Raw genomic sequence first — 13,376 nt, 5'->3', positions numbered from 1 at the left:
CTCATCCCAACATTTCTCAAGCGACTTGAACTGGTACAGAGGCTCAACTGAGAAGTCTTCTTCTTTTCACCTGTCTGCACGAGTCACATTTCATTTGAATAGATCACAACGTGCAAACGAATCATCAAAGATAATGACAGTGAACTTGGATTCCCATGAGACATCACAGTGGAACATCTGTAATTAGATCGATATGACTCAAATTATATGAGATCAGCCTTTTAGATTGATATTGGATTAGACTAGAGGTGATGACTGATAGAGTGCCACATTGTATCACATTTCACATAACACTCTTTCCCGAATGTGTGTTCCACACCATCATGTGGTTGTGTTGTTTTAGGAAGATTTTCACAACACAATTTAGTGTTCATTTGTCAGACAAACTAAATAGCAAAACAATTGAAATTGTTGTCTACGGCACCAATTTTGGCAATAGTAGAAGTATTCATGAAAATGTTCACTTCAATAGTTAATAATATATGCACAAATCTCTTGAGACACAGGTGATTTGTTAAGACTTAATTTTACGTATAATGTCTATGCACAACATCTAACTTTTGAAATAAATTGTAACTGCAAGGTGAATAACAAACATACAGTATGTAAACTTGAAATGTTGCATGTCAACATCTGTAAAGATCTGATGAACGCATTCATAGCTAGTGCCCTAAGTTTTCCCTGACCATGTGACCATGAAAGACTCCGGGCCCTGTACAGTACATAACCATTGAAACAGTTGATGGTGAGCAAATTGGTAGAAGACGTACATTATTTAACACAAACTTAGGAAATATATACATGACATAAGTTCATATAAATGTAAACAATTGTTATAATAATGTGTAGACACTGGTGCAATTTTGTTTTGAAGCACTTGTGGGTGTTTGGTCTATAGGGTCTTTGACCAACACCCAATTACCTGTGAAATATGGCTAAATTGATCTGAGGATTTAGAACAGGCTAGCACCATTGTAGCAATCAAACAACACATCCTATTGATGCCACTTCATACAAAGCCTGTTCATGACAAAATAAGTTCCATTCGTTTCTGGGTGCTCAATAATCTTCATCAACAAGGTCAGTGTGACAGTGTACATAACTAACATAGATGTTGGGCGACATTTCTCTCTCTCGCAATACACCTGTATTCTATTTGTGTTTGTGAGGTGGAAAATGTATATAACCAAGGTACTGAATGATGGTAGATAAAATGAATGCTACCCTCATAACAAATCAAAATAAACTGCCAATAAGCTGTGCCTAAACTTTTACTTTTCAAAATATGTCATGTGTAGGGCCATGATTTTCGGCTTTTTTTTAGGCATTTACCAGTATTTCCAGCATTATCCATTAGGTTTCCTGCAGGTAGAAAATCCTAGGAAGTGTTATTTAATTGACACAAGCTGTCTCCAATCAGTCAGTCAATGTCTGGTTGTATGTGTGTGTGTGTTTGGTGGGGGGGATCGCCTACGCCAGGGGAGGCGTAGCTCTGCGAATCTTAATCTCACAAAGCCTATTATTTGCCAGCGAATACTATTTGAAGATCAGTGATTATTCACCTCACTTTGCTCAAGCTGATCCTCTCCAACAGACTCAGAAGTTGTAGCTAAACATTTGTAAATTAGGGGCAGTTAAAGGAGAGAGTCAATGAAACCAGACATGGAAGTACACTGTAGCACCAACCAGATATCAAACCTTAGTGAATGAAAAGCATGTAAATGTGCAACACATTTTAACGTGCTGATACATAATATCCGCCTTCTGATATGATATACATGTGTCAAAAGGGAAATGAAAGTCTTATCAGAGTTTTTTCGCCCCTGCCTACTGGAGTCCTTGCTAGCAAGCGGGAGCGACACCGGTAGACAGTGTCCTTCGCTCTCGCCTGCTTAACACCTGTTCTCACCGTTCTTAACAGAACTGTGGGAAAACAGTGCCAGACAGGCAGGTGGCGAAGGACACTGTCTACCATTGCCCCCACCTCCCTCTAGCACAGCAGAGGACGGGAGGCTAGGGTGACACCGTGTGCTATCTAACCAGCTAGCTTGCTAACACACTGTGTCGCTCCCGCCTGCTGTGTACCTGCAAAAACAGTGCCCGACAGGCGTGGGGTAGGACACTATCTACTAGTCATCCCCACCTCCCGCTAGCACAGCAGATGGGAGGCTAGGGTGACACTGTATACTAGCTAGCTTAATATTTAGCAACACCTTGTGCTAGCTAGCTTGCTAGTTAGCTAGCACACAGTGTCGCTCCCACCTGCTGTGTACCGGAGTCCTCCTTAGGACTAGCTGGCTAAGCTAGCACACAATGTCCTTCGCTCCGGCCTGCTGAACACCTGAGCTCGCCATCGTTAACAGTATTGCGGGATAACAGTGCCCTTATTCTGGGGTTTATCGGCGGCTGGCATCCAACATTATTGTGCATTAATGCCACCTACTGTACTGGAGCTCCTCCGCCTTCCGCATGTCCTAACTTAAAAATGTATGAATAGAAGTATAAAGGGGAAAAATTGCACCCTTCTTTTTTTGCACAGTTGCTGTTTTGAGCAAGGAAAATGGCACCTGCTTCCAATATAGAATGGACAATCATCCAAATATAATTTTATCAACTTGAAACATCCTGACACAGTGATGAGCAGAACAGAGAGAGGACTGCGATGGCTTGTCGAAGTGAAACACAAACTACTTCATACAGAAGTGTGGTGAGCTTTCAGCGCCTGACGGAAGCAGTAGCATCACCCATGTGGGTACTGCACATAAGTATGAATGACAAGCTACGTACAGTGCCCTTGGAAAATATTCAAACCACTTAACTTTTTCCACATTTTGTTACTCTACAGCCTTATTCTAAAATGTATTAAATAATTATTTTTCCTCATGAATCTATAGACAATACCCCAAAATGACAAAAAAAAGTTTTTAGAAATGTTTGCAAATGTATTAAAAAGAAAACTGAAATATCACATTTACATAAGTATTCAGACCCTTTAATCAGTCCTTTGTTGAAACACCTTAGGCAGCGACAACATCCTTGAGTCTAATTGGGTATGACGCTACAAGATTGGAACACCTGTATTTGGGGAGTTTCTCCCATTCTTCCCTGTAGATCCTTTCAAGCTCTGTCAGGTTGGATGGGGAGCAGCTATTTTCTGGTCTCTCCAGAGATGTTAGATCGGTTTCATGTCCGGGCTCTGGCTGGGCCACTCAAGGATATTCAGAGACTTGTCCCGAAGCCACTCCTGCTTGTCTTGCCTGTGTGCTTAGGGTCGATGTCCTGTTGGAAGATGAACCTTTGCCCCAGTCTGAGGTCCTGGGCGCTCTGGAGCAGGTTTTCATCAAGGATCTCTCTGTACTTTGCTCCGTTCATCTTTCCCTCGATCCTGACTAGTCTCCCAGTCCCTGCCGCTGAAAAACATCCTCACAGCATGATGCTGCCACCACTATACTTCACTGTAGGGATGATGCCAGGTTTCCTCCAGATGTGACGCTTGGCATATGCACTGTCAACTGTAGGATCTTTTATAGACAGGTGTGTGCCTTTCCAAATCATGTCCAATCAATTGAATTTATCACAGGTGGACTCCAATTGAGTTGCAGAAAGATCTCAAGGATGATAAATGGAAACAGGATGTACCTGAGCTCAATTTTGAATCTCGTAGCAAAGGTTCTGAATACTTATGTAAATAAGGTATTTTTGTTTTTATAAATGAGCAAAAATGTATAAAAACATGTTTTTTCTTTGTCAATTTAGGGTATTGTGTGTAGATTGCAGAGGATTTTTATTTATTTAATCCATTTTAGAGGGGTCTGAATACTTTCCGAAGGCACTGTACTTAGTCTGAGACAAAATGGCTACACAGACGGTGAGATGCGTGGCTGAGGCTACGGACCTGTCCGTGTCTGACTGACTGTCAGACTTCCCTGTCTGCTACCATGATTCTCCCTCCACTGAGATCGTTGATGCTCCCACCCTCCCTCAAACGCTTCAAACAACCCCTTCATCCATTACATTTTAAGGCTTCACAATGGAAATAAGTCAAGACTTTTTTGTGTTATCCCTGTCATGTTTTTAAAATGTATGTACTGTGGGTAAATGTTTTTTTTTTTACTGGCAAATAAAATCAATTAATCAATCATTACACAGTATGGTAAATCAACACACAAAAAACATTGTTTGTTTTGCTTATGTTGATATTTTGTTTAACAAAATAATATACCACATTGCAATAAAACATAAGCATTTATATTTTTTTCATATGTTTTTGTATTGGCTTGTATAGAAAAAGATAACTTTATACATAATTGAGAAATTCTGGTCGCTGAGAAATATTACATACTTAACCCACAAAAAAAATAAGATGAAATATATATATAAAAAAAATAATAATAATAATTTCTAAAACTTTTTGACTAAAATAAACATCTCGAGGTTCCTTTCATAAACTTTTCAAACATGGAGCCATCAATGGTCAACAGAACATAAGCACACAAAATAAATGTATTGTTCACTGATTATATCACGAAACACACAAAAGTCATGATTGTACATTTATGCTGTATTTACAAAGGCCAGTTGTTTCCAAAAGCACTGCAGAAAGTGGTGTAGAAAAAACAGGAAAGAGGACACAAAGCAATCCAGGGCTTGTCTGTCTTGTACCAACGAACCAAGAGTTAGCAGATACTAGTCATATTTGCTAAGTCTTTTAGTCCCGTAATTCGGATATATTACAATGCAGGAGGGAGAGGCCTCTAGGTTGAGCGCACCATATCCTTTATATAAGGTTCTCTGTTTAAGTATGTGGCCCAATAGACTAAGTTGAAGCTGCTAAACAGGACCGGGAACATAATCCTCGAAATCCTATCGATTTTGCTCACACTGTTGAAAGTCTTCTTTGGGTCTGCCTTGCCACCCACCTTGCCAACCGCCATGTTGGGGTCAGGAGCGCCGCCCTTGGCGATGGTGGACAACCCAGAGTCTTTGGTGATGTTGGGTGCATAGTTGGCCACCGCCACGGCGTACGCGTTGTTCTTCTTCATGGCGGAGGCCTTCTCTTTTTTCTGTGGGAAAGAGCAAAAGTTAGTAGCTAGCGGTCATCAGACGGACCTGTCACTTCCGGCTAGCATGTGTTCCAGACAGTCCTAGATGATGAATGCACCCAGGGGAGGTTCCTAATAATAATTAATGGGATCTGGGATAGGGTAATGCATCAATCTAAATGCAGAGAAGTGGCAGAATGAATGCCAGCCGGGTCTTGGATGTGCTGTCGAGCACCATACTGTCAACATTTTAGCAGGGAATTACTATGTGATAGCCTGGTTGCCATCTCTGTTCAGCTATTACATTCCACTCCTTGCCACTCCTGTTATTTGACAATAAGACTGGCCTTTCTGCAATCGTCAAATATGAACATTCTATCATTAATGAGCTCGAGGAGATCAGAGGATATGACCCTGATTCGATAACCCTCACAGCTGTCATCCAATCACAATGTTTATGCAAATTAGACAGATAGGCAAACGTTCTAACTTAATTCATACATTTGATTGGAAACCTTCTTACATTGGGCATTCTGATGTTATACATTGGATTGTAAACATGAACATTGGGCGCGGAGAGAACAGACAATTCGCGTTTGTTGCATTATTACCACCAGCCAATGTGATCACATCATACCAGAGAAGCTCTCGCCATTCAAACTTCTCTGCCAGTTCATTGTGAACACTGTAAAGGTTCTTCTTTCCTCTAATATATATATATATATATATATATATATATATATATATATATAAAATATATTTTATATATATAATATAATATATATATACATATAATATATATATATATATATATATATATATATACAGTGCCTTGCGAAAGTATTCGGCCCCCTTGAACTTTGCGACCTTTTGCCACATTTCAGGCTTCAAACATAAAGATATAAAACTGTATTTTTTTGTGAAGAATCAACAACTAGTGGGACACAATCATGAAGTGGAACGACATTTATTGGATATTTCAAACTTTTTTAACAAATCAAAAACTGAAAAATTGGGCGTGCAAAATTATTCAGCCCCCTTAAGTTAATACTTTGTAGCGCCACCCTTTGCTGCGATTACAGCTGTAAGTCGCTTGGGGTATGTCTCTATCAGTTTTGCACATCGAGAGACTGAAATTTTTTCCCATTCCTCCTTGCAAAACAGCTCGAGCTCAGTGAGGTTGGATGGAGAGCATTTGTGAACAGCAGTTGTCAGTTCTTTCCACAGATTCTCGATTGGATTCAGGTCTGGACTTTGACTTGGCCATTCTAACACCTGGATATGTTTATTTTTGAACCATTCCATTGTAGATTTTGCTTTATGTTTTGGATCATTGTCTTGTTGGAAGACAAATCTCCGTCCCAGTCTCAGGTCTTTTGCAGACTCCATCAGGTTTTCTTCCAGAATGGTCCTGTATTTGGCTCCATCCATCTTCCCATCAATTTGAACCATCTTCCCTGTCCCTGCTGAAGAAAAGCAGGCCCAAACCATGATGCTGCCACCACCATGTTTGACAGTGGGGATGGTGTGTTCAGCTGTGTTGCTTTACGCCAAACATAACGTTTTGCATTGTTGCCAAAAAGTTCCATTTTGGTTTCATCTGACCAGAGCACCTTCTTCCACATGTTTGGTGTGTCTCCCAGGTGGCTTGTAGCAAACTTTAAACAACACTTTTTATGGATATCTTTAAGAAATGGCTTTCTTCTTGCCACTCTTCCATAAAGGCCAGATTTGTGCAATATACGACTGATTGTTGTCCTATGGACAGAGTCTCCCACCTCAGCTGTAGATCTCTGCAGTTCATCCAGAGTGATCATGGGCCTCTTGGCTGCATCTCTGATCAGTCTTCTCCTTGTATGAGCTGAAAGTTTAGAGGGACGGCCAGGTCTTGGTAGATTTGCAGTGGTCTGATACTCCTTCCATTTCAATATTATCGCTTGCACAGTGCTCCTTGGGATGTTTAAAGCTTGGGAAATCTTTTTGTATCCAAATCCAGCTTTAAACTTCTTCACAACAGTATCTCGGACCTGCCTGGTGTGTTCCTTGTTCTTCATGATGCTCTCTGCGCTTTTAACGGACCTCTGAGACTATCACAGTGCAGGTGCATTTATACGGAGACTTGATTACACACAGGTGGATTGTATTTATCATTATTAGTCATTTAGGTCAACATTGGATCATTCAGAGATCCTCACTGAACTTCTGGAGAGAGTTTGCTGCACTGAAAGTAAAGGGGCTGAATAATTTTGCACGCCCAATATTTCAGTTTTTGATTTGTTAAAAAAGTTTAAAATATCCAATAAATGTCGTTCCACTTCATGATTGTGTCCCACTTGTTGTTGATTCTTCACAAAAAAATACAGTTTTATATCTTTATGTTTGAAGCCTGAAATGTGGCAAAAGGTCGCAAAGTTCAAGGGGGCCGAATACTTTCGCAAGGCACTGTATATTTTATATAAAATATATAATATATATATATATATATATATATATATATATATATATATATATATATATATATATATATTTATTTATTTGAATTGCTCAAAAGAAGTGGCCAAAACTATATTGCTACTTCTAGGACACTCATTGGGCTAGGCTACTGGTTCAGGAGCTATAAGAGGAATAGAGAGAAGATGGAGAGAGAGAGAGAGAGAGGCCAGTGGAGATGCATGAACTGGCAAAGAAGAGAAGAGTGAAGACAGAGATGTGTAAATTAGAAGTGAATTCATTGGCTGGGCTATTAATCCACCCTACATATGTTAGCTCATATATTGGGTTAAACCTAAACCTACTACATTGAATGTAGGTGACCACTACCTGTTCTATGCCAGTCAGAGACAAAACAATATTTTTGTCTGACGCACGTTTTATGCCAATGAATTGAAGTTGAACATCGTCTAACGTGGATCGCTAAAATAATGATTATGATCACATTTACTCAATTGAAATATGTGGCCTATAGGGACACCTATCCAGTACATTTGGCAGCTAAGCACGAGTGATCAGTATAGCCTTTTATTGTCAAGACATGATGTAGAAATATCTTCACACCAAGAATAAAAACCACCTAGCTTCCGTCATAGACTCAATTGAATGAAAAAAAATGAAGAATTACAGGGGGCAGTTTGAATAAACTAATCCTGTGCAAATCTTCCTCCGGAATAAGGCACATGCTACTGTAATAATTACATAACCAACGTCTCTAGTAGGCCCAATACCATAGCTGTCTCTCTCTCCCACCTTTAAACTTTACTTGTCAAATTCTAGGTTACATCATATTAGCATTATACTATAATGTAGCCTAGGTCTACTTTCTGAGAGACTACAGACAAGATTTGAAGGTGAGCCTAGGCTTTAAAGATGTTTTTAGAAAAGGAGGAATGTGATTTGTGCATTGATTGATGGGTCCTTTTAGTGGTGTGTGTGTGTGAGTTCGCTAATTCTCTCTATGTCCATTCGGGAAGTTTCCTAAAGTAGCCTGTCTGGACTACATATAATATAATCGTAAAAAGTGATGACCAGCATCTGTGCAAGTAATAGTATGCCGTATTTTATTATATACCGGTATTGATGCACGGACCACATTGGGTTTTTACTTTACCTTCTATAACTGTATTTGAATGTTTGGTTTGTTAAATGTGATACGCCTTGTGTTACGTCCATTTTTATAGTTTACTCCACAACTTGAGCCATCTCTCTCCGCTCTCTCGCTCCTCTCCCTCCATGCCACTTTCCACACAGATCTAGCTCTGCCCCTGTCACTCAAAGAGCGCATTTGGTGTTGCATTCAGTCTGCATGGTCAATGCAGCAATTTCATTTTTCATTTTTTTATTTAACCTTTATTTAACCAGGTAGGCCAGTTGAGAACAAGTTCTCATTTACAAGTGCGACCTGGCCAAGATAGAGAAAAGCAGTGCGACACAAACAACACAGAGTTACACATGGGATAAACAAACGTACAGTCAATAACACAATAGAAAAGTCTATATACAGTTGTTGGGAAATTATGATTAAATGACTGAACAAATCATTTTAAATGGAATTGTAACTAAGTAAACTTATACTCTGTTTTTTATATCTGATTAACAATATGAGTTCATAAGAAGGGATTGTGTGACATGGACAAGGAGTAATTAAAGTTAATGAACACCATTCCAACTAGGAAGAAACTAATGGGTTGGGGACTGTGTAAACAAATAAGGTCGTTAACCTAACGTTGAACCTACAGAAACTTAGCTCTGGGGTTTTTAGATAAGGCAGTGAGTGCATTCCTAGGTTTTCTGTTAATCAGAACTGTCAGTTCAGTGGTGATCGATAATGTTGAGGGGTCAAAAGTTATCTGGGAGTGTGTTAGTAAGTTAGAATGAACTTTTCACCTCACTTTGTCCCGGTCGAGAGGAGGGGATTCTGTTAAAGCAATGAAATGACGTCCTGATCTGTATATAAACTGCTGCACGTGATTAAGTGGGAGCGCGCTCCGAGAATAAATTCTATTACCTATTATTGAAAGACTGGTCTGCGTCTATTTTATGCAAACAAGAAATCTTAGAAATTCTCATAAAATAGATTTAAGGACTTTCAACTGATGAAAGCACATTGGCATAATTAAATTACAGTAACAACAGTGTGTGCAAATGTAGTAAGATTAGGGAAGTAAGGCAATAAATAGGCCATAGTGGCGAAATAATTACAATTTCAGCAATTAAACACTGGAGTGATAGAAGATGAATATGCAAGTAGAGATACTGGGGTTCAAAGGAGCAAAAAAGAAAAAACACTATGGGGATGAGGTAGTTGGGTGAACTATTTACCGATGGGCTATGTACAGGTGCGATGATCGGTAAGCTGCTATGAGAGCTGATGTTTAAAGTTAGTGAGGGAGATATAAGTCTCCAGCTTCAGTGATTTTTGCAATTCGTTACAGTCATTGGCAGCAGATTACTGGAAGGAAAGGCGGCCAAAAAAAGAGTTGGCTTTGGGGGTGACCAGTGAAATATACCTGCAGGGAGCGCGTGCTATGAGTGGGTGCTGCTATGGTGACCAGTGAGCTGAGATAAGGTGGGGCTTTACCTAGCAAAGACTTATAGATGACCTGGAGCCAGTGGGTTTGGCGACGAATATGAAGCGAGGGCCAGCCAACGAGAGCATACAGGTCACAGTGGTGGGTAGCATATGGGGCTTTGGTGACAAAACGGATGGCACTGTGATAGACTACATCCAATTTGCTGAGTAGAGTGTTGGAGCCTATTTTGTAAATGACATCGCCAAAGTAAGGATCGGTAGGGATAGTCAGTTTTACGAGGGTATGTTTGGCAGCATGAGTGAAGGATGCTTTGTTGTGAAATAGGAAGCTGATTCAAAATGTAATTTTGGATTGGAGATGCTTAATGTGAGTCTGGAAGGAGAGTTTACAGTCTAACCAGACACCTAGGTATTTGTAGTTGTCCACATATTCACATAAGTCAGAATTGACCAGACTAGTGATGATTGACATGTGGGCAGGTGCGGGCAGCGATCGGTTGTCGAGCATGATCTTAGTTTTGCTTGATTCAAGAGCAGTTGGAGGCCACAGAAGGAGTGTTGTATGACATTGAAGCTCGTCTGGAGGTTTGTTAACTTGGTGACAGGGGGCAGTATTTTCACGTCCGGATGAAATGCATGCCCAAATTCAACTGCCTGCTACTCATCCCCAGAAGATAAGATATGCATATTATTAGACGATTTGGATAGAAAACACACTGACGTTTCTAAAACTGTTTGAATCATGTCTGTGGGTATAACAGAACTTATTTAGCAGGCGAAACCCCGAGGACAAACCATTCAAATGTTTTTTTTTTTTAGGTCACTCTCTTTTCAATGGATTTTCATTGGGAATCCAGATTTCTAAGGGACCTTCTTGCAGTTCCTATCGCTTCCACTGGATGTCAACAGTCACTCAAGGCTAGCTGATGCTTGCTTCAGGACAGAGACGTTAGCTAACAGTAGCCACTCGTTTGCAGCTAGCTTAGCTGTGATGATTCGGAGTAATGATCCGGTGTAATGATCCAGAGCGGCAAGAATCCAGTGATATGGTAGAGAGAAGCAGTCCGATATGCTCTGGGTTGATATAGCGCTGTGCAGACTGGCAGGTACTGTCCGAGCTAAAGCTGACGGGGAAAAAGGCAAGGACCACTATCCGTGGCTAACAAAGACTAGTAGCTAGTTAGCTGGCTAGCTCCTGATGGAAGTTCCAGTTATAAGGAATAAAAATAGCAGATCCGCACCACATTGGGTGAGGCGGGTTGCAGGAAAGTATATTTAGTTTGTAGATAGAAAGTGAGATAAAGATATACACAAAAAAGACAGGCTATTTCCGCAGGATAAGACACGGGACACAAAGACACATACTCACGTCCTACTGCTCACACCCTCTTGGAAATCAACAATGTTTTAATTTTTTTAATTGTACCCCTTTTTCTCCCCAACTTCGCGGTATCCAATTGTTTTAGCAGCTACTATCTTGTCTCATCGCTACAACTCCCGTACGGGCTCGGGAGAGACGAAGGTTGAAAGTCATGCGTCCTCCGATACACAACCCAACCAAGCCGCACTGCTTCTTAACACAGCCCGCATCCAACCCGGAAGCCAGCAGCACCAATGTCGGAGGAAACACTGTGCACCTGGCAACCTTGGTTAGCGCGCACTGCACCCGGCCCGCCACATGAGTCGCTGGTGCGCGATGAGACAAGGACATCCCTACCGGCCAAGCCCTCCCTAACCCGGATGACGCTAGGCCAATTGTGCGTTGCCCCACGGACCTCCCGGTCGCGGCCGGTTACGACAGAGCCTGGGCGCAATCCCAGAGTCTCTGATGGCACAGCTGGCGCTGCAGTACAGCGCCCTTAACCACTGCGCCCTTAACCACTGTGCCACCGGGGAATCCCCCGGAAATCAACAATGTTGATGACTACGATGATGTTTCCACTTTGCGTCTTAATATAAATCCACAAGCATTCTATAATTACACTATTAGTTTATGTTTCTTACATTTGCAAACAGCTAGTTGGTATTGTCGTGTTCGCCGCTAATGATAATCGCTAGTAGGCTGGCTAGCTGGTTAGTAAATGTAATGAGTCAGAGAAAACAGCTCGTTGTACAGCCTGATACCAGTGATGGTGTAGGCCAAAATCAGCTTGTTGTTTGTGCAACAGTATCTTCTAAATCAAAGAGGAATAGGCGTAGCATGAATATGAAGTAGCTAAGAGAAAACATTTAGGTTGCATTCCAAACACTTAAAAGACACGCCCTATCCCCTCAGCCCTCAAATTAACTGGACACTTCTGATTTCGTATCATGACGTCTGACGAGTATACACTTGCAGGGCAAAGGGCAAGGGAGGAAATTAATTATCTAACTAATGTTAGCCTGCCTAGCTGGAACTTCTGAAGAAGGAACACTTTTTATTTCTACAATTTCCAAAAGCTAACCAAACAAAAACGAGATGTGTTTGTGCCGTCATTTTACGAGACGTGTTTATGCCGTCATGTGCATTAGTAGCACAATTTCTAACCTTTTTACATTTAGTTTTTACTTACACTTGTATGTTGACTTATCCATATTGACGTTGAGGTTTTAAGATCTGGCTGACTTTTCTTAGCGGATGTACAATCATTGCGAATTGAATTATGGGGCGTCTCAGGCCCCGAAGAGAACATAATTGTACACTCGCAAACCCAATTAAAAACGAGAGCTGAGGGGCTTGCGTTGCGAACTTCCCTTTTTTTGCTAATCGTTTGGACTGACGTCCAAGATGGTGATGGGGATTCCCCCAAGGGCATAAGGCAAGGGTAAGTGGATGAGGGTATGAGCTTTAATGTCAGCAAAGATTATAGGGTCCCCTAGGAAACACTGACCAACACTTTGGTTCCTACCCTGTCACAATAACTCCTCCCTGGCATTTTTATTCTTTGTCAAGTCAAATACTGTATTCAACGTGCCCACTATTATCTTCTAACTATAGAATTCGAATAATCATTATTTTTCCATGATTCCAACCGTTTCAAATGTTTTGATCTAAATTGCAAGTCAAATCGCAATTGCAACATTTGGTTAAAAATATGGCCTAGGAATTATCTCAAATGAGTGCATAAAATACGTAATAATAATGTATGAAAATTCAGATTTTCGGAGGGGGTTAAAGTTGAATGAACAGTATAAAACAATCAGAATGGAGAGAGACACATTGAAATCACTTAGAATGTATGACCATCCTAGGGTCACGCACTACTCATAAAGCAAATTTAGGACTTTTATTATTCAAAACCATAAAATACAGTCATACCGTCAAAAAA

The 13,376-nt window shown here is 40.7% G+C and overlaps 2 protein-coding genes across 5 annotated transcripts in view; one reads left to right on the top strand and one right to left on the bottom strand.

Moving 5' to 3' along the window:
* The window catches only part of LOC149971804 (uncharacterized), a 65,326-nt gene that overhangs the window by 27,824 nt on the left and 24,126 nt on the right, over window positions 1-13,376 (top strand). The gene's annotated exons all lie outside the window — the stretch shown is intronic.
* The window catches only part of LOC110505100 (gamma-aminobutyric acid receptor subunit alpha-2), a 56,711-nt gene continuing 47,513 nt past the window's right edge, over window positions 4,179-13,376 (bottom strand). For all 4 annotated transcript variants that reach the window (XM_090219750.1, XM_021584072.3, XM_090219751.1 and 1 more), the window contains exon 10: window positions 4,179-5,063. In XM_090219750.1, coding sequence (XP_090075876.1) covers window positions 4,755-5,063 — 309 coding nt within the window. In that variant the 3' untranslated portion in view covers window positions 4,179-4,754. The remainder of the gene's footprint in view (window positions 5,064-13,376) is intronic.

The sequence above is a fragment of the Oncorhynchus mykiss genome, chromosome 25 (genome assembly GCF_057628025.1).
Source record: "Oncorhynchus mykiss isolate SJ-2025 chromosome 25, ASM5762802v1, whole genome shotgun sequence".
Classification (NCBI taxonomy): Eukaryota; Metazoa; Chordata; class Actinopteri; order Salmoniformes; family Salmonidae; genus Oncorhynchus; species Oncorhynchus mykiss.
The sequence above is the reverse complement of the archived record's forward strand: the minus strand, read 5'-3'. Positions and strand labels throughout refer to the sequence as shown.